The sequence below is a fragment of the Echinops telfairi genome, unplaced genomic scaffold (assembly GCF_000313985.2).
Source record: "Echinops telfairi isolate 266 unplaced genomic scaffold, ASM31398v2 ScPeMD7_31;HRSCAF=116, whole genome shotgun sequence".
NCBI lineage: Eukaryota > Metazoa > Chordata > Mammalia > Afrosoricida > Tenrecidae > Echinops > Echinops telfairi.
The window spans coordinates 53,897,146-53,918,461 of NW_022103928.1; the positions used below are offsets into that span (position 1 = coordinate 53,897,146).

General features: G+C 43.4%; 1 protein-coding gene across 4 annotated transcripts in view; it reads left to right on the forward strand.

Annotated features, from left to right (window-relative positions):
- The window catches only part of NRP1 (neuropilin 1), a 168,233-nt gene that overhangs the window by 80,615 nt on the left and 66,302 nt on the right, over positions 1-21,316 (forward strand). For all 4 annotated transcript variants that reach the window (XM_004702290.2, XM_004702293.2, XM_004702291.2 and 1 more), the window contains 2 exons: positions 4,740-4,895; positions 6,889-7,055. In XM_004702290.2, coding sequence (XP_004702347.1) covers positions 4,740-4,895; positions 6,889-7,055 — 323 coding nt within the window. The remainder of the gene's footprint in view (positions 1-4,739; positions 4,896-6,888; positions 7,056-21,316) is intronic.

Sequence of the window (21,316 nt, forward strand, 5' to 3'; positions counted from 1 at the left end):
ATAGAGTTATGGGATCTTATCAAAACTCCTTCATTAAGTAATAAGGTTTACCCTGACAGAATGCTGATGGCTTCTCACTATTGAATCCAATAATTAGGAACACAATGTTATAATAATATTGGAACAATAGTTGAAACATTTAATGATGGGTTTATTTGTTCACAACCGAAATGTTCAGCCTTTCCATCTAGAACTTTCATTTAAAATGACATCTGAAACGGGGTCCAATCAACCAACTTATTTAGAATACTTTCAGAAAGAAGCACATTGTTATGCGTGTCAAGGGTTGTTCAAAGTGGTAATTTTCTGGTTCCAGAAAATCACTGAATTGAAACGAGGAACAATTAACAATAAGAGTTATCAGCCTTGCAGTTCACCCGTGTTTTGAACTATGGTACGTCTGACTTATTCCCTGAGAAAGCTAGCTGTGGAATATGAAATGTGTGTTTACATCTTTGTTAATATTTACCTGGCCTCCTCCAGCTGACACCAGCAAAGGAGGTGTCTCTCTTTTCGGGGCAAAATGAGAGACGACATTTCGCTGGGGTTTGTGTCCAGATCATGGACAATGTTTTTGCCACAGTCAGTCCCATCCGTACAGTCCACCACTGGCACAGTTGCTTTTAGCTTTGAATATCATTTCCAAAACCGACAACCAGAAAGCGCTAAAAGCTTTTAACCATCCACTGATTTTATGTTGCATTCTGTCTTAAGCATCGAATTAAATGACTGGGAAATTGAAAGCTACCCGTTGATTCAGATTGCCTTAGAAGAAAAGCCATTTACTTCCAAACTCAAACTACATGAATCCCCGGTCTCCACGCCGCACGAGCTTGGAAGAGCTGTGTGTTTGCTCTCAGCAGCAGCTCAGTCTGTGAAGATGGCATGTGGCTTGAGAGCCATGAGCTCAGCCCCACTGCTGTGGTTGACCCTAGAGTACTCGTGCTGGATTATGGGGCCAAACAGGAATGCTGAGCTCACTGCCACGTGCTGGGTGGGGCATCGTGATGATGTCAGCCTCTGCCTGGGCTGGGGGCGGGGCTTCCATTACAGTCTTATCTGCATTCCCCAAATTACAAGCACTTTCAGGAAGAAGTTTTATAAAACTTCTTTTACCTAACTAGAGTGTGTCCTGTGTGCTTTCTTTACTTACAGGTAGAACAAAATCAAACTTTTAAAACCACGAGAATAGATAGAAATGAGAAAAAAATTTTCGGGGGAAACATAGCAAAGTGTAAATTGAGTCCTCTAAATCTTATTCACCAAAATATTCCACTTTTTAAAAGCAGACATGATCTGTCTTGGTTCTTTGAAATGCCCCCCCTCCCCCCAGCTTTTTTTTTTTTGCTTATTTATTCAAAATACCTCCTTGGAAAAGTATCTCTTGAGAGTTGAATTTTGCTTTTTCCTCCCTCCCCACATTAAAAGAAAAAAATATATAAGCAAAATAATCTGATCACAAGATAGGAGTGTAATTATTTGAGAGATTAATAAGAGAATTCAGAAGCTGAGACACGCCACACCCAGTTACAGGTGTGTCTTCAAACAGCACAAATCCTAAATTAGCTCTACACCTGAGAAGACATGGTCATCACAGGCCTAGTTCCCCCCACTCCCCCCCGGTGATAACATGGCAGACATTGTTTACTTAAAATTTTTTTAATGCATTTGACTTCTGTTTCCGTGGTGTTTTTCACTCATCTCCTGGGCCTTTGGGTTGACAATAAAGGAAATAGAAAATCCAATCACTGTGTAACACACAAATGAGCACACATACACACACACACACACACACACACACACACACACACACACACGACGGGCATGAGTCCATTCCTGCTCAAATCAATCAATATTGCATTAGCTTGCTAGGCAAAGATCTTGCTGTTGTCCAGGAAAATTCAATACTTCTTTGTAATCTTGTCGAAAAAGCCTTTCACTCTCATGTCTTGAGGGCTCCCAAAGAGAGTTGCATGCTGCTGTCCGGGGGCGATGTTGCAAAGGACAGAAGGCAGATTTACCCAGCATGTCTTCAACATTATCAACCAGTGAGTCATGGAGACGCTCATGGAATTATGAGTCTGCATTAGACAAGTTCCCTTCTGTTTGCTCTTTCAAAGAGCCCTCCCCCCCCTCCCGCCATCCCGAAGGACTTGGGTGATAGGGAGGGGGAGACCAGCCTGAGCTTTAACTGGGTGACCACAGTGTCCCTTTCCTGGCTTATGTTCTTGTAAGGTTAGTAGCTATGGCGATCAGAGATAATGCCAAGGATTAGAGTGCTTCCGAGAGTTTGCCCACAAATGAAAAGAAGCATCATGAAACAAGAATCATGGAATTAAACGGAGGAAAAAGGGAGGGTACAACAATGGGCTCAAAAATGCCCATTTAAAACTTCAGACCATATGGGAAATAATTTTTGAGGAAAGACCTGAATGTTCATGTAAAAAAAAATTTATTTTAATATTGGACCACATTCAGAGCAAAGAAAAGCTGTCAAAGAACTTGCTACAGAAGAATAAAAAATCGAGGTCAAGATTAAAGCTGAGGAGTGGGTGGGGAAGCAAAAAAAGACAGGGGCTTCAGACTCTGAGACGCTTTCTCCCACTAACAAGGGCGTCCAGTGTAGCAAAGTCCTCTTCCCACAATGCTCATCTATTTACCATTCCAATGTGATGCCCTATTCCACTGTTGTTGAGTAGATTCCACCTCATAGCAGCCTATTTAGAGTTTCTGACTCTAAATTCCCAAACTTATTTGGCCTACTTACTGCCCCTTCTGCAGGAAAATAAAAATGACTCAGAGTACACCCCTGGAAAAAGTTTTAAAACATGTGTGCTATAGCCCATAATCTAGGATAGAGTATAGGTATCGCCTTATGCTGCCTGCTTGATCGATCCCTCCAGCTCTCCTCACGGGTAGGCATTGCCCACTTTGGGAAACCCTGGTAGAGACCCTTACTGGAGCAGCCAGTCTCCTCTTTCCCTCTCAGAGAAACCCATGGGATTAATGCTACCCTAACCCAAAGCACCACCTAGAGATTCTCCGTATTAATTCCCCTTATTCAGTCTTCTGTTGGCTTTCTTTATGAAAAGGTAGACTACACACCGAGAGTGAGAGGGTTGTTAGAAAGCCAGGTGATTGCAGTACAGAGAAACATTTATGTATTTATTTAATTCGGCCAAATCAGTGACTTTGGATACGTTGAGTTACCAAGTATAACCAGGTTCAGGGTGGGTTGCTTGCTTGTTTTTCTTTTTAAACAGGGCTGGCCAAAACTTGAAATCCGTAACCCATAATCTTATCTAGGCGCTCCAAAATATAGAGGTGATTGAATGAGTTAAGGAGCCTTGGTGGCCCCGTGATTAAGCCTTTGGCTGTGAACTGAGAGGTAGATGGCACTCCATAGGAAAGAAGCTGTGAAGTCGATTTCCAGAAAGTTTACAGCTTTGAAGCCCTTTGGGGTCCAGGTCTACTGTGTCCTTAAAGGATCCCCATGAGTCAGAATCGGCCTGATGGCAATGGGTTTGGTTGGGGGTTTGGGTTTCAGATGAGCGGCCTACCCAGAGACTCTGCTCTTTTATGGGACTCCAGCGACACCGGTTCTCAGATTGAGTCTGTGGGGTTGACATTCCCATTCACAGCTTCTCCCAGCCCGAATCAAGTGCCCGCCCTAACCTTGGAACAAAGAACGGGACGCAGTTGAAGCCCCAGCCATGGGGAAAAGTCCACCTATTGGGCGTTCTTCAGCAAAGCAGTCGTTCTTAGTTGAAACACACTGAACCAGGGATTTCTTGCAGGGGAACACCATCCACACCAGATTGTTCTAAGTCCAAACCATCTGGCATAATTTCACCATATGGGCAATGGGAGAAAAAAAAAAAACGAGAGAAAAAGAGACTGTGTTGTGATGGTTTCTAACTGCTGACCCAGACAGGGAAATGGCAAGATTCTCCACTTCCAGGAGGCTTCTGTACTGTCCATCAGGCACTGTCACAGTTACTCATGGCCCTGGCCTGCCTAAAAGCACTGCTCCACGGAGGTGTGGGGCTCTGGAGTCAAAGTGCAGTTTCACAGGAACAGAAATTAGCCAGCATTCCAAATGGTCTCCTGCCCCGGGGAATTCTTTTTCCTGGCGGGCGGAGTCCTGGCACTGGGGCCACTGGACATACGGGTCGTGTAGTTATGCTTAGGTTTGGGTTGGGAAACTTAAAAAACAAACAACTGGAGGGAAATCAGAGAGATGCTCCCCCCCCGCCCCCCGCCTTTAATTTTTATTGAAAATGGTGATGAGTACATTATTCATATCTTTTTAAACAAAGAAACAAACCTCCTGACAACTTGATGCTGACTCATAACCACCCCGTGTAAGGTTTCTGAGACGGTAAATCTTTCTCAGACCTCATTTTTCTCTCTTAATAATACGAGTGCCATTAGCCAAAGATGGGTGCCAAGGTGCCATTGACAGCCCAATTGCACCAAGCATTTGAATTCCAATTGAACCAACTATTTCGATTCTGTTTCTAAGAAGGATCGCGTGGACTGGGGATGAGGTTACACTGCCCTTGCCCTGCCGAGCACACTCTAAAGCCCTCACTTCCAACCGGGTCTGGTAGGCTCCGTGCAAACCCGGTCGCCAGGGACTTTGGGTTAGAAAACACTTCTGGGCTCTGAGGGGACCCAGGCGTCTGCCCGAGGAGAAGAGACATGCTGACATCGTCTGCATTTCTGCCCTTTTCCAGTCGGCCCTCACATTGGACGGTACTGTGGACAGAAAACACCAGGTCGGATCCGCTCTTTCTCAGGCATTCTGTCCATGGTGTTTTATACCGACAGCGCCATCGCAAAGGAAGGCTTCTCGGCAAACTACAGCATCGTACAGAGCAGTGTCTCCGAAGGTCAGTGGTCATGCAGTTCACAAAGGCCCTGGTGACAAACCCCGTGCATCTCACAAAGTCCCATGGTCATTCTTCCTCCTCCCACACCTGCCGCCCCGGGAAACACTGAAGATGGGTGTGGTGAATTGGGGTGCCCACTGTCTTGTGCTCTTTCAAAACTGGTCGTCACGATAGCACTAGAACTAGCTGGTGTGCTTTCTGAATAAAATCGTGGACCAGGAAGTTGATCGTGAGCCTTAGAAATCATGGGGAGAAAAACGGAAGGTGGCAAAGCGAGCCTTGAAACAATGAGCTCAAACCAAACCCCTGACCTGGCTTCCTTGAAGGTGGGCTCGCCTGAGAATCCTTGATCCCTGAGGGTGCAGATGCACCAGTTTGCAAGAAGCATGTGGACACAGCAGTCCCAGCAGTCACATTGCATGTGCGGGGAGAGCCCGCTGTCTGGTGTTGGTAGAACAGCCCGGAGGAAGCCAATTGTGTCTTTCTTACTTACATGAATGAAAGTGGGTGTCCGGGTAAAAGAAACACATCTTAATTCCTAGTGCCCTTTATGAAGGGACAGAAATAAAGGGGGAGGGGTGGGGAGAAAATCCTGTATTTTCGGATTCTAATAAAATATTCCACTCAACCCGCTCACCCTTATTTCAAAGTGTCTAAGGGCTTTAGTTCTCCTAAGGGCCCAAGCGGGCGGGGGTGGGTCGAACCTTGCAGAACAAGAAGGAAGCTGTTTGTATGTTTCATCAGTTCAGCCTGCCAGGCTGTAAAATAACAAGAACCAGAGGGTGTGGGGCAGACCTGTTCTCTAAAGACAGAGGAGTATCTTCCCTATCACATTCTGTTGTGCTTTTTTTTTTTTTTAACCAAAAAGTGGGTGGGGAGCAATTAAGTTTCTCAATCTAATTCGTAGTTAACGTACTGCCTTAATTGACATGCATTTTTGTGCTTATAAATAATGTTCATTTTGCAAATAACAAACTTCAGCTCCAAAGTGTAGAGCCCATGATGATGACAGCGGATGTATAAATGTGCTCGATACAATTGATGTATGGAATGTTATGAGCTGTAAGGGGCCCCGATAAAATTAATTTTTTTTAAAGTATAGATCTCTAAACCCTTTTATCTATCTGGAGAGAAAATTCAGACCAATTTGTCATTTTTACCATTTGGGTTTGTTAAGCATTTCTGGGTGAATGAGCTTTTCTATTTAATCTCTAAAGTTTTGCTTTTGGTGTTTATTTTTCCTGTGTTAGATTCTCTGGATTAACATTTTTCTTAACATTGATTACTCATTTCCCGATAGCATCAAACTGGGTGTGCGAGGGCTAATGGAAAACATGTTTTGATGATTGATGGCCATCATCGTAAGCATGATTCTTTTCTGCTGTAATCCTCTGGTGCTCTTAGGGGCCATATGATACTGAAGGCTACCCCTGGCGGATACATTTGTGTTTTAGTGTCATAAACTAATGATGTTAATAATGACGGCCAGGCCACAGACGTGGCCTTGGTGCTCATTGCAGGGAATCAAAATGACCAAGAGTTAAGATCTTGTATGGACCCAATAGCAATGACAGACTGGAATGAGCTCTTTTTCAGTGGGTGCAATACAGTAGGAAATAATTCAGTCCGAAGTGTATGTAAACACAATCAGGGTGTCCTTATATGGCATCGTTACACATTCCACTTTGGAAATAAATGGAAATTTGTATCATTTCCTAATGAATCCCACATAGCATTTCTCTTAGCCTACATCCAGATGGGAGAAATCATTAATCACTGGCTTGATCTCGGTAGCCTTCTTTTTAGAAGCCGTTGCCATCCAATTGCACGTATTAGTGTCAAGTTGCAATATGTCCCTTACTGTCATCTTTTTTTTCCCCCAAGTCAACATCAGAATGAACTCTTGAATCTGCTAGATTAAGAAGAAAAGTATGTCTTCTGTCAGCTATACTTTGGTAACTTGGGACTTTCTTGTTTGCTGTTTGCCTTTTAGATTTTAAATGTATGGAAGCTCTGGGCATGGAATCAGGGGAGATTCATTCTGATCAGATCACAGCTTCTTCTCAATATAGCACCAATTGGTCCGCAGAACGATCCCGCCTGAACTACCTTGAGAATGGGTGGACCCCTGAAGAAGATTCTTACAGAGAGTGGATACAGGTAGGTGGTCTGAGCCCTCGTGTGCACGAGGTGGGAAGATTTTGACCCTGTACAAAAGATGATTGTAAAGTAGCAGCATCATGTGCTGTGGACAGTGGGCATAAGTACCACCTTTGCAGTAGCATCAGGACAAAGCAGGCCCAGGTGATTTACCTGACCCTCCAATGCTTTTATCTTACTCTTCACAGAATACAAGCACAGATGTCTCACTTGGGTAACAATGGAAGGAGCTGGATTTTTTCCAACAATGACACATGTTCTATTGATATGCTTCCTCCTTTAGTGTATTTTCATTTCCTTGATGAAATATATTAACCTCATGTGTAGATCGGAATAAAATAATTGTTTCCAAATACCGGGGGCAGTGGTGGGGGTGGTATTTGTTCTGGATAGGAGAAGGGAAGGAAGGGGTTGGGACTTATTTTTCCACAATGGTCTATATATTGTTGTTGTGTGTGGTTGAGTCGATTCTAACTCATGGCAACCCTACAGGATAGGGTAGACCGGCCCCTGTGGGTTTCTGAGACCATAAAATCATTGCGGGAGTAGAAAGCCTCATCTTTCACCCTCGGAGCAGCTGGTGGTTTCTAACTGCTAACCTTTGCAGTTAACGGGCCTCTTTTTGGCATGCCACTTGGAAGGGTTTAATTGACCACAGGTCTCAACAGTATCTGCATGTACATGCATGTACACGGACAAACATGTGCATGCAAAACTATTCGCTGTATACCATGTAAGCACAAATAAGCATAGGCTTATTATTATTATTACATGTTTAACAGGTAATCCACCCCAGTCACTGCTAGATACAAAAATAATGACTCGTTCCCACAGAGAGTTTCTCAGCAAGAAATAAGCCAAGATGATTAATCTTCTCCTTTCCACATCCATCGCTGTTTCAGTCTTTTAAGCACAAATACCAGATTTCATTTTGCTTCAGAAAGGTCAATATTAGTTTAACATACACTTAAAGTGAAATGGCTTCTTACGGGAGACTGAATTAATGCTAACCTCTAAATGATCACATTGACAAATGTGTCGAGGGTAAGAACAGACGAGCCTTTTACCTTGGGACTGCTGAGTCCGCTTGGAGATAAAGGCAGAAACTAAATGAATCTGCCCGTGTCAAAATAGCTCTTGGTAACTTGGTTGGGTTTTTTTCCCCCCACATCTCCCAACCAACAAGCAATTCCGTCTGATTGACAGGCGTGCCTCTCCAGGAAAGCTCCCAATTTGCAGTGCTAAGCATGTCTGAATGGTGATGTAGTCCTCTTCTTGGTAATGTGGGGAACACTCAATATTTTAGGGAAAGTGGACTTGCAAGAGTTTGGAAATTGCAACCGGGCCAATTCTTCAGTCCGAGGCAATTCTAGGTCTGGGACCGCATGGAGACTAAATGGGTTCTCACAAAACATTGGTCACCAAAGCAAGATTTACATCATTCTCAACTGTTGGACGTAATTTGAGGCTTCCACAGAAGGGGGAAAAAATCTAGAATTATCTAACTCTTTCTTTCAATGATAAGCCAAATAACCCAAACCTCCAAGCAATAAGGTTGAGCTTTGACTCGTGCTGTTTTCCATATCTGGTTGGTGAGGGTCCCTCCAGGACCGAGGCTAAAGAGCCATCCTTCATCTGAAATGTGAGCCACAGCAGCCGCCAAGCAGAGGAAGGAAGAGAGGGGTAAACACCCCATTGGTTCTTACCATTGCCTTCTAGGCACTTCACCCACATTTGATTGGCCAGAGCAAAGGTGGCCACACCCACCTTCCAAAATGCTGTTGTGGAAGGAGAGAGGTCTGCCACTGAACCAAGAGACATAAACCAAATCAAACCCACTGCCATTGGGCCACTTCCCACTGTGACAGAATAGAACTGCCTTATGGGGTTTCTATGGTTTTGAAAGTTGCTAATCTTTATGGAATCATTCTTCCACATCGTTCTCCTCCAGAATGAGTGCTGAGTTTGAGTGGCTGACCTTTCTGTTAGCACATAACCACCGTGGCGCTATCAGCGCTCCTTAACTGACCTTGCCTCAGAAAACAGACTCACTGCCATCGAGTGGATGCTGACTCATAGCAGCCCCATAGGACAGGGCAGAACTGCTGCTGTGAGTTTCTGAGACCATACCTCCATGGGATTAGGAAGCCCCATCTTTTCTCATCCGGAGCAATCCGGTGATTTCAAACTGCTGACTTTGAAGAACAAAGTCCAGGGCTTAACCACTAGGCAACCAGGGTTCCTGTAAATGACCAGAGGGAGATGCAATTTGACATGCGCTGGAGTACTGATTGCTGTAACTTCTTGCTGCTCTGCGCGATTGGTCATGAGGGCATTAATGGAATAGGTACGATATAATGAGCACTTTTTCTTTGGTCTGTCCTAAGTACTTTACACATTTCTTATTTAATCCACACAACAATCCTCATTTCAATACAGGAGGGAAAATAATCTGTTTAGAAATTGAGGCAATCGGGGTTCAGAGAGATCAGAAGCTCACACCCTAGGTCACCAGAGGTGACCTACCTGGCTTGGAGCCAAGGTCTAACTTCCACACCGTCTTTAGACCTCATTATGCTGTATCTTTAGTATTCACGGCCGCTCATCTAAATTCACGGATAGCGTATGAAGCATCGGTCACCTCCTTTCAAATGCTTCCTCATGCTGGGAAGGCGCTGAGGTGAGTGGGGCGCTGACTGCTTCTAGATCCAGAACTTGGAGCCCTTGCTCCTGAATCCCTTTGAAAGGTGGATGCCAGAGAAGTTCAGTCAGGTTCACCCCGAGGTAAAAATGTATTTGTATTTGTATTTCTCAGTGCTAAGGGGGCTCATTTACATGCTTGTTGCATCTGAGTACATGGTGGGAACTGTTATCATCCACCGATCACCTAATTATGAATAATTGTGTGTGTTTTCAGCATTGCTAAACCACCTTGGAAGTGGTTGGCTTGTTGTTCTCCTTGGCGGGATGCTTTATAAATGAACTCAGATAGGGCAGGCATCATTCAGATGGAGGGCACCAGGTACCTACCTCTAGTCATAGAAATATTAGCACACATATATTTCCATTTCAATGCACAGAAGTATATATATATATATATATACACACATACATATTATGTATGTGTGTCTGTATATAGAGAATTTGTTTTCTTTTTTGGCTTTTTTACATTTTGCATGAAATAGGTGCCCCCACCACCACCACCACCACCACCCCAACCCCCGTTGCTGTAGGAACCGCAAGAACAAATACTTTCATGTGTTAAATTAATAAGGCAATATTGGAAGCTGACTTCCCTTGAAGACAAGAACAGTCTTTGGGCTCCCATTGTTTTGTCTAGAAAATTACTGAGTGACATAAGAAAACAATGCATCATTAACCGTTGATAAGAAGGTCCACACTGGCGTTTCCTGTGAGGTCTGTTGTCTGCCAGAACTCTTGAAAACAAGGCAAGGAGCTGTTTAGTGAGAAGGAGCTCAAAGGGAAGTTCGGTTTTGAAGGGTTTGCACACAGTCTTCCTGTTCAAAGGACCACTCATATCCTGAGCTGTTAAAACCCCTCAATTACACCCCTGAGCTGTTAACACACACACACCCGCCCCCTATAGTATCCCATTGGCCATTGTATACCCTGGAGATGCTTATCATCGGTTGTAAAAATGCCATGGGAGTGGTTTTTGACCAGGAGGAAGGAAAATCAAACTCATCAGCCTGAGGTCGATTCCTATGAGGCAGAGGTCAGACATGCCTCCCACCCTCCAGCCTTCCTTACCACTTCTGAAAACAGCCATCACTCCCACAGCCCTCTCGCCTTCTCCTCAGAGTCCCAGAATCCATTGCAATGGCCATTCAGAACTCAGACAATACTTAAAATGATGGAGCTTGTTAGGGAAGTAAACATGGTACCAGTTAGGATCAAAAATGCTCAGGATACAGTTCTTCTAACAGAAGCACCTCTTCTCAGCCATACCCAAAGGTATAGCTGAGCCTCCTGCCTGAAGGCACTGAGCTTTACTCACTGAGAAGTCCCCTCTCTGAGTTGTGCTTTGGGCTTTGCTCCTGCTGTCCCTCTGCGAGTCTGCTAGTGTCCTAGCTCTCTGCCCCCTAGGCCAAGGAGGCTGAGCATACAGTGATCTTAGGTCTAAAGGGTGTGCTCCACTCTGGCTCTTCTTTCTTGGTCGGAGTGCAGCCTCCTGTTCCTGCTGCTGAGATGGCTCCTTTTATACACAGCACGATGACAAAACGAACCGACTCCCATTAGAGTTCCCATGTTTTACAATCATAATTAACCCTGTTATCAATTTATTCATAAAATTCTATCAGCACTTACTCATATATTTGCTGACCTAGACCTATTAGGAAAATGGAAACACACCCAGTCTGTCAGTGGGACTTGCAAAGACTTTGGCTTGAAGTGCTATATCAAGTCAACCATTGCACCACCTCGGTGTAACCTTTTTCTTCCCCTGGTTTCTAGTTAAACAATCAAGGATTCAATATAAAGACTCAGTTTATCAGTTGTGCCAGTTGGTGATTCAGACCCACCCAGATGCACCTGGGAAGACAGACCCAACAACCTGCTTCCCTGAGGCTATACTCGTGAGAACTTGTAGAGCGCAGGGTCTCCACGAGGGGGAATCAACTCTGGGGCACTGACAGCAGCAATGTGGAGAGTCTTAATTTTCAAAATCTTAATCTAGTCTATGCCATTAATCTCATTGAATCTGAGTTTCCCTTCCTATAAAATAAAGAGACCAGAACCTTAGCCCCATTCAAGTCCTCGTTTACTGTTACTCTGAATCTTTTAGAAATACAGACTCGGATTTTACTTTTCATTTCTTCAAAGTAAATATATAGCATATACTAACTCCTCACTTGTGAACTATCTCATGACTTGACATTTTTCATCAACAACTATAGTAAAAAATCTGTGATCCAACTATTTTTGTATATCAATGACATACATTTGGCAAAAATGAAAGCCAAGGTATGAAGCTCTGAAGGTTAAGGTTGTGTGTCAATTTCGGTAGGCCATGATTCTCAGTGGTTTGGCAGTTATGTAATGTCATTTGACAAATATATAATGATGAAGGCATCCTGCATTTTATGATTGAACGTAGTCATCTTCCATTTTCCCCATAACTCTGATTTTTGCAGTCACCTGGTCTTTGGAACCTAACTGTATCTCTCAGTGAGGGGTGGAGGGACTCTATCCCTTCAAGAATCTTCCTTTCATAGATCCTAAATGCAACCACTCACATACAAAGCAGTGAAATAATTTGTTAATTATTTCAATGTTTTATTAATGGTAGTGTTCACCACACTGTGAAGAGATTTATCCTTCTAGCTTTAATTAAAGCCCACGGGAGTGCTTTCCTCCAAACAACTGTGACTTTTCCCTGATTAAAATGCCAGGACACCAAAAAAAGAGAGAGAGAAAGAAAAAAGTACGAGACATAATGCTTGGGTGGGACACGAACACTGTTCATCTAATGCAATAAAAATGACACCAGGGACTAATCGATTACCACCCCTCCGGTGACTGGAGAATTACAATTACTTGACAGAACCTCAGGCTGAAGCTGTGCCCGCCTCCAAATTACGTGATATTGTCTCCTGTGGATAAAACAAAACGAAACGAAACAACAAGTACTGGCATTTGATTTTTATTATTTATTCATTTATTTTAAGCCTTTATCATTCCAAAGGAGCAGACAGCAGTTGGCTTCTATACCACATCCGATTTTGTTTGGTAGATCAGCCCGATTAATCACACAGAGTAGAGGAGACCTCAAAGAAAACGCTCTAATACTCTGTGAGAATACCGCAACAAGCCCTTCAAGCCAAGCGTCCTTCTTTCTCCGCTGCATTTTCTAGTGCAGATGTTCATGTTAAGATATGATGAGAAGGAATATTCCAGAAGAGAGGCGCTTGCGCTCACCTGAAAAGGCTTGTTTCTGTGCTTTCTTTTGGCCAGCCTATTTATTTTGCTTCAGGGATACTAAAATCTTCCAGATGGTTCTAACTGAGGGAACTTCATAAGCAATCACTAGTAACAACAGTCCTTGGTAGGGAGGTGAGCGGAACTGCACCAGAACACACCCACAAACTACACCCAATCATGCCCACTCCCTCACGACGACAAGTTGTCAGAGAGAATAAGTCCTCTAGTTACATGTCTAGAACATGCCAAATCAAAATGGCCTTCCGGTGGCTTTCTGGATTTTAATATTCATTGAGGGACATGTGTGTAACAACAAATCCTTATGCTTCTGTTGTACTTTCCTTTTTCAAAGCACCTGTTCATGCACACCAAACCTTCTGAGTCTCAGAAGGTAAAGTAAATAGGCTAGAGAGTATCCCCCTCTTCATAGAACACAACAGAGAACCCGAGAGGTTAAATAATTCACTACCCCAAACTTGGTGAAAGATAAGATTTCTGGTCATCTCAGCTGTCTGCTGTAGAAGTGGAATTCCTTCCTAAAGAGTTGGGATTAGCTGCCCACCCACTGCCATTGAGTGGATTCAGATGCATAGAAACCTCAATAGGGTTTCTGATGTGTTGTTCAAACTTCACGGGAGCAGACAACCTCAGCTTTCTCTGACTGTAGTATAAGGAAGGCTGAATGAGGGATTTGAACAATAGGTAGCTGACAGATCATGCATTGTGGTCAGATCGGTTACAGATCCAAGGAGCAGTTTGACATTTGAATTGTGTGTGTTTAGCTTCACACTCTCTTGATGGATATAAACTGGACAGACACGATTATGCCAAATACACAAAGACTATAAAGCATGGAAGGAAGGTCTTAAGATCAACTCTCAACTCAAATGCCCAATTTCCTGACATCTTTAATGTTTTTACTTGAAGTCTACCAGAAGACAGCAGATTCTGTGAGACTGGGCTCCTAACGTCAAGGTCAGCAATTCAAAACTCCCATCCTCTTCCTGGGAGAAAGATGAAACTATCTGGTCCCATAAAGAGCCGCAGTCTTGGAAATCCAGAGGCAGTCCTACCCTGTCCTATAGGGTCGCAATGAGTTGGAATTGACTCAATGACAGCGAGATTCTTAATTTTTATTTTAACCCTCATTTGCTCACTGGTGGCTTTGAACTGCAGACCTTGTGGTTAGCAGACCAATATGTAGCTCACTACACCAACAGGGCTCCATTTTCTATCTATGGGATCACCAATGTTTAGGTTAGGACTGTGGCTTGTTGCTGCTGACAAGGTCCATAATGCCTGGATCATGATTCAAACTTGACTTGTCCATTACAACTTGCTGAGAATGGAGACAAAAATACGTCAATTAATATACAGATCACATAAAGCCATGGAGCTGATTTTAGGACTTAAAGCTGCTGGACCACCTTTCAGTACCATCTACATTCAATGACTCAGGGATGCTTCAAAATATTTCCTCTGGCAAACAATGTTATTATAAGTTTTATCAAACTGTGGTTGGGAGCAATAGTGTTTGCTTATTCATTTAGAAGAATTTGATCCTTGAAACTCTCGTCTTGATCTTTAAAATTAGAGTCTCAAAATTGAAAGTACTGTTAGTTAAAAATGACCAAAGTAACTATCTTCCTGTTTCAGAATGTCCTTTGATTTAAGGAATGTGATCTATAACTTTTTTTTCCCATGCAAGCATCTTGGGAGACCCCTTTCTCATTCTCTTATATTACTATGTTAAGCGTAGAAGAAATAGGTATCTCCTGTGAAATAGTTGTTTTGTTTTTTCATGAAATTGGCGGTTTCTAGCAGGTTTCTAATCTGTACTGCTGGATTCAGAATGGGCTCCATCTGCTAAATTGGGCTACTCCAGAACAGACGTCGAAGGCAGACTAGCCTGATGACAAGTGCTCTGTGGTTATAAACCAGACGCTTTAGGGAGTGCATTAACTCATTCAGATCATTCGTAAATTGCCAAAATTACAATAAAATGATACTTTATAAATCTGTAACCAGAGAACTGACAAAAATAGATCATTGAGTTACCGAAATGTGGAATGATGCATGTAAAATAGAATGTTGGCAAATTTAAGGAAAATACAGCTGTTCAATCGAGTGTTTATTCCCAGATGTGTGTGTGTGGTTGTGGGTGTGTGCACGCACACCCGCACGCCCATGTTTCTTGAAACCAATATTAACATACTGCTTTAGTTAAAACATTCATCTGGAAGGGAGAAAATTTTCTTAAAAAAAACTCCCCAGGTGAGCTTTTGTTACCTTATCTTGATCCCACATTGACTTCAACTTCCTGCTTAAAACACACCCTGTTGCTCAGCATAGCATGAATCTGCCGGATCCAGGAAACCCGCGGTCCCAGCACCAGCACATGTCCTGAGAACCTTTCCCTAATGCTTTCACCACATTCCAGAAAGTCATCTGAGAAAACGCTACAGGGAGAGGTTATATTCAGGTTTTGTTTGTTTGTTTGTTTGTTTGTTTGTTTGTTTGTGAGCAGGGTACAGCTGGGGGGAAACTGCTTGCCTGTGTCCCAGACAAATACCACGTCTTGCTTTGTCGTAATTAGCATGGTGATGTTGGCCATTTTGGTTAAATTGGCTGCTGAATTCAGATGTAAAATATCCATCCGTAGTCCTAATGAGTGTTTCTGGTCAACATACCCTAAAGAAGAGGCGATACTGGAAGATGCTTTTTGGCATTTGTATAATGAGGCATCTTCAGAAAGGCAAAACTGGCAACACCAGGATGGGCTGATGGCAGGCAAGTTCTGTTTTGCCTACAGGTTTGAATTTCATTGTTTTATGGCAGTGCCTGTATTTGGAATAAGGCAAGATGATTATTTTTGTGGTCAAGTTATTAAAGGGAAGTGCACAACTAAAAATAGACTCCGAATACCATGTTTTGTAAACCCCTCTTTTTGAACAAGTGCTGAGGTTATAGCTAAAGTGTAATTCCCTCTAGGGCAGTGGTGCTCAATCTTCCTAATGCTGCAACCCTTTCATACAGTTCCTCATGTTGCGGTGGCCCCCCCAACCATAACATTATTTTCGTTGCTACTTCAGAACTGCCATTTTGCTACTGTTATGAATTGGGTGAACCCTGTGAAAGGTTGTTCGACCCCCAAAGGGGTCCGCGACCCCCAGGTTGAGAACCACTGCTCTGGGTGATTTGAAAGATCACACAGTAAGTTAATGACAAAACCTAGACTGGAATCTTAGCCTTTTTGCTCTCCCCTCTGTGCTACTACTCTTATTGTAACAATCTGTGCAAACTGATTTTGTTCACTTTCAGGATGGTGTCCTGTGGTTAAGCATCCAGCTAACTAAAAGCTCTTAGGCTCCCACGCACTCAGTGAAATAAAGCCTTGGCTGTCTCCTTCCGTAAGATTCAAAACTCCGTGTTGCTGAGTTAATTCCGATTTATACCAACCCTCTAGGGCAGAGTGGAGCTGCCCATGTGGGATTCCAAGACTGTCACTCTTTACAGGCGTAGAAAGTCTCATCTTGCTCCCATAGACCCAGGTGATGGTTTCAAACTGCCGACCTGGCAATTAGCAGCCCGGAGCATAACCCACCATGCTAACCGGGGCTGGCAGCCTTGGAAACCCAAGGGCCTGGTCCACTTTGTGGTTTGGTATCACTGTGGCTGAGAACGGGCTCCATGACAACGGATTTCGTTTGGTTTTGCTCCTGCACACTGAAACGGAAGCCTTCTGTGGTCACCAAGCAGCACGTCCAAACCTCAGCTAGGTCCTTGCTGATTGGTAACGAGTGGGTGAAATCGGACGGTCACCGCAGCAGCTCTTGTGCCTCACAGATGATTAGATGACGTCTAGAACCAATCCCAAGCCACACCTGTTGCCGTGGAGCCCATTCTGATTCATGGGAAGCCTGTGCAGAGAGTCGACCTGCACTCCATGGCTTTGCAAAGCTGTGACTGTTGGGAAGCAGACTGCCAGGCCTTTCTTCCTAGTACTGCTGTGTGGCCTTGAACTGTCAGCCTTTGGGCTAGCGTTTGAGCACCTAAACCTTGCACCACCCAGGACTCCATGTTTAGAACAGGTTTTCTCCATAGACTATATTGACGTCGTGGATTAAGGGAATTCTGAGTGGTGGGGTTGTCCCATGCATTGTAGGATATCTGGAAGCGCCTCAGCCCTCTACCCACAAAAATGCCAGTGGCTTGTGTATAGCCACACATCCTTGCCAGGTTGGGACACCGAAAAATATATATCTAAACGTTGTCTGTTATCCCCTGGGGAGATAAGAAACTCCAATTCTCAATCCAGAATTTTTCGTTTTTCCTTAATAATCAGTCTGATGGAAATTTTGAAAGAAAATGTAACGTATTACGTGACTGGGTTTTGTCAACTGTGTGTTGATATTTAGACAGGCTTAGTTCCTTTGTTTTCCAAAAATATAGATGTGTCTGTTTACCTCTTGTAGGGAAATAGTCTCATGGACCTCCCCACATATTTATCTTTAGCTTCACTATTTTTAGCTTTTAAAAGTGAACTGTTTTTAGCTAAATAAATACAGATGTTATTTTAGACAACTGCACCATTGAGTCTCAAAACCCACTGATAAGAGTGGAATTAAGAAAAGGAAACACCAGGGTAAAACCCCAAGTTAATAGTTGACAAGATTGAGGAAAAATAAGGCTGAAATTAAGCTCCCGCAGAGAGACTGTGGGGCCATTGGCTTTTGTCTCCCTATTTTAGCTTCCTTTATTCCTTGTTTTGCTTTGGGGGTTTTTTGTATCTGCGCTCAAAGGGTTGTTCTTGTGTTTTAACTTCACATGTAATCAAAAACAAGGAACGGAGGTGGAAAAGCCGGCCTATTGCTTATTAATTTATCGTTTCAGGGGAGAAATAATATTAAGTTTCTATTTCTGTAACCTAAACAACAACACATTAAGAGCTATCAATTACCAACCCGTTTCGTAAACTGTGACCCAATGAGAAGGCCAAGTTGAGGGTTTCACATCTGTTTTGGGTGAAAGCTGTTCCTGTCGCTGGTATTTAAAATTTAAAGAACTTCTGTTATTATACAATCGGGAATCCTCGGGGAGTAAAATGTTAATGAAATCCATAACGTGCACAGATTTTATGATAGCCATTTTAAGAAATTCCTTTAGTGGGGTTTGCTGATGTCTGTCCCGGTGGTAATAATTGTACCTTTTACAGAGTGCATTAATGCTCACATTGAGGAGCAATGACTGCATTTAGGCTGCGTGTAATGGAACACACCGATGGCTAAGCTTTAAATAATTTCTTATCGTCATTTGAAAGCCCCAGAGCAAAAAAAAAAAATTGTGTTCTTCAAAATTGGCAGGCTACACCATTTGAAACTTGTCTAGCATGTACACAGCTACCTTCTCTGAAAGGTGAAGGTTGGGGCGGAGGGGGGAGAGGGGGGGAAGGGGAAGGCACATGGACATTCCGATGTCCTGGATGTAGGTAGATATTTCATTCTCTCATATATTTTCCTTTTAATGCACCATTTGAAAGCTCCATATCAAAATGGCAATTTTGAAACACATCAGAATAGCAATTTGAGGTGCTGACCTGAAACACACACACATACACACACACAATTTCCTTTCTCTGCCCCTGCTCCCCCCCCCCCTAATCTGATTCCATTCTAGGTTCCAATAGAGAGAGGAAAGTAGATTGATTAAATTGAAAATGCTCTCTAAATCCCCATAGTAATAAAATGCATTATGTTTTTGTATGCCCAGCGATTGAACAGAGTAAGCATTTGAGACTAATTGCATATGTTATGACTCAATAATCATGTATGTAGTCATGCAAGTGACTTGTGCATTTCCCCCCCAAACTCTGCCTCGGGGAGTTAAAAATGCATTTATGGTGTTTTTCTAATTGCCTTCCCTCAGAAGAATGAAAAATTAATTTTTGCCCAGGTTTTACTTTTATTATAAGGCTGATTTGCTGAACTACCATGTTTTCTGGATTTAACAGAAAAATAAATTGGGTTCCTTTATTTTTTTAACAGTCTGGAATGGAATTTTTCAGGATGGGTGGGTGATCATGTTAGATAGCTCTGAGATCCCTTCAAGCATTTAAGAATCTGATTCCATTAAAAATTACATTTTAGTCTCTCAGCTAGTGCCTTGGGCTGGCCTCAGATGAAAATACTTACATATAGGGCATAACTCAAGAATGAGTTCTAAATACTATTGATCATCCAGGGAGGCCACACATAGAAAAATATCACCTTTAAAAAAAATTGAAGGGATAGTCTTATTCTTAAAGCAAGTGAAGGTTTAGGTTGGCTTTCGCATGACACTTGTCTGAGAATTTTACAGAGAAATACCAACTAGTGGGGCTTGTGTTTCTGGGTTGTTTTTGTGCAAGCTTGCAGGGAAATGAACCCAGGAACGGAGAGAAGATGAACTCCAGTCAGCTCATCTTTAGGGTCTCTCTCATCTTTGGAGGATGGGTTGGTAAGGCCTGGGCTTACCCTCCACTACAAGCTGTTCACCCCTTCAAGTCCTGCCAATATCTGGTCTTTTTCCTTCCTTAAGAAGATAAATAGCACATTTAATTCTGGGCATTTTAAAGGCCACCGGACTATCCCAGAATGGGGAAGGGAGCTAAGGAGCTCCAGGGATCCAGCTGTGTGGAGAAAGTCATTACAGTTGTCTTAGGCGACTAAGCCGGCCTGTGTTGACTTAAGGCTAAAACTGATGCAGGTAGATCCCATCTCAGAAGAGAGGGGGAGCCTGAGAGCCGGGCCAGTGCACAGGCTAATGGGTACAGGTGCAGGAAGTCGGACAGAGCTTTCGTTTGAGGATCTGAAAACGAAATACAAAATTTCCAGTGGGAAATGCACACGATCATGAAAAGAAGTTAGAAACTGGTAGGCACTGTGAAGTCCTGTGAAGAAAAGAAAAAAAAAAACCTTCTTGATATTCCAGGAGGTACACTTATTGTATGGGGAGCAAAGTGGGGAGGGATTAAAAAGTAAGTTCCCATTCTGTGTCATATGTAGAATTTATACTGACTTAGGTGGCATGGTGGGTTATGCATTGGGCTGCCAACTGCAAGGTCAATAGTTCGAGGTCACCTGCTGCTGGTCAGGAGAAAGATGAGGCTTCCTCCTCCCCAAAAGCAGTCATAGTCTTGGAACCCCCCAGGGGCATTCCACAGGGATGCTCTGAGCCAGGATGGACTCAATGGCAGTGAGTTTGATTTGGGCTTGGAGTGATTTACGGAGTCCTTGGGTTGGACCAAAGTTAACATGCCCGGCTTCTAATTGAGAGGGTGGAAGTGCTGGTCTACACAGGAGGGCGTAGGAAGGAAGGTCTGGTGATCTATTCCTGAAACAACCTAGGGAGCCCAATTCTGCTCTGATACACACGGAGTCACCATGGGTCTGAGTCGACGTGCTGGCAACTGGTACTGGTCGTTATTTCAGTGTTACAAACGCAATCTACTATGTACCACTCTCCGTCAGCGACATTCTACAGCACATACAGGAGACTGTTTCTTTTGCTTCAAATTCTCTTTACAAGGATTTCATTCACTTGGAAGGATAGTATCATCGATGTAGAAATCCCCTGCGCCGAGCTGGCAAGAATGTATCTGCCTCACAAGCATTTCTCATGGAAGAAAAGCCAGACTATACATTTGCTCTTGTAACGTGGCATTGCCTCTAAAGCTAACACGAACAAATAAAGGACGCTCGTTTACAAAGTCAAAAAGTGAATCCACGTGACACAACTACTCCTTGGCATTCTGAAAAGTAGGATAACAAAGAAAAGGAGGGGTCGCTCGAGGTTTATTCTAAAAGTACAGCCCCTGTGCGGTAAGAGTCTTGCTGCTCCCCACATCTGCATGGTTATATGCAAGGAAGAGGCTTTTTTAATATCATCCTTGCCTCTGTTTATTTCCGTCTCGTGGCAGCACACACGCATGCGCATACGCGTGCACCAGTGTGGCCCTGTTCGCTAAGGAAACCTTTCCCCTCTTGTCTCATCCAACTATGTGGTTGAAATAGATGTGTCCAGCCATGTGTGGAGAACGGTTCCAGTGGATAAATGCAAGTTACAGTTTCCATTATGTTCAGGACTCCGGGCCGTGCTAGGGGAGGAAAAAGACGATATGTGTCGTGCACCAACATCTGTACTTGCACTCCTGCAATGTGGATGTGTCACACACATGCCTTTTCCCGAATGCACGAAACTGCTATAGGTAGAGGGTTCTTTCTTTCTTTTTTTCTTTTTTTTCAGAACATGAAAAACCTTTTCAGTTCTTGGCGGGGGGG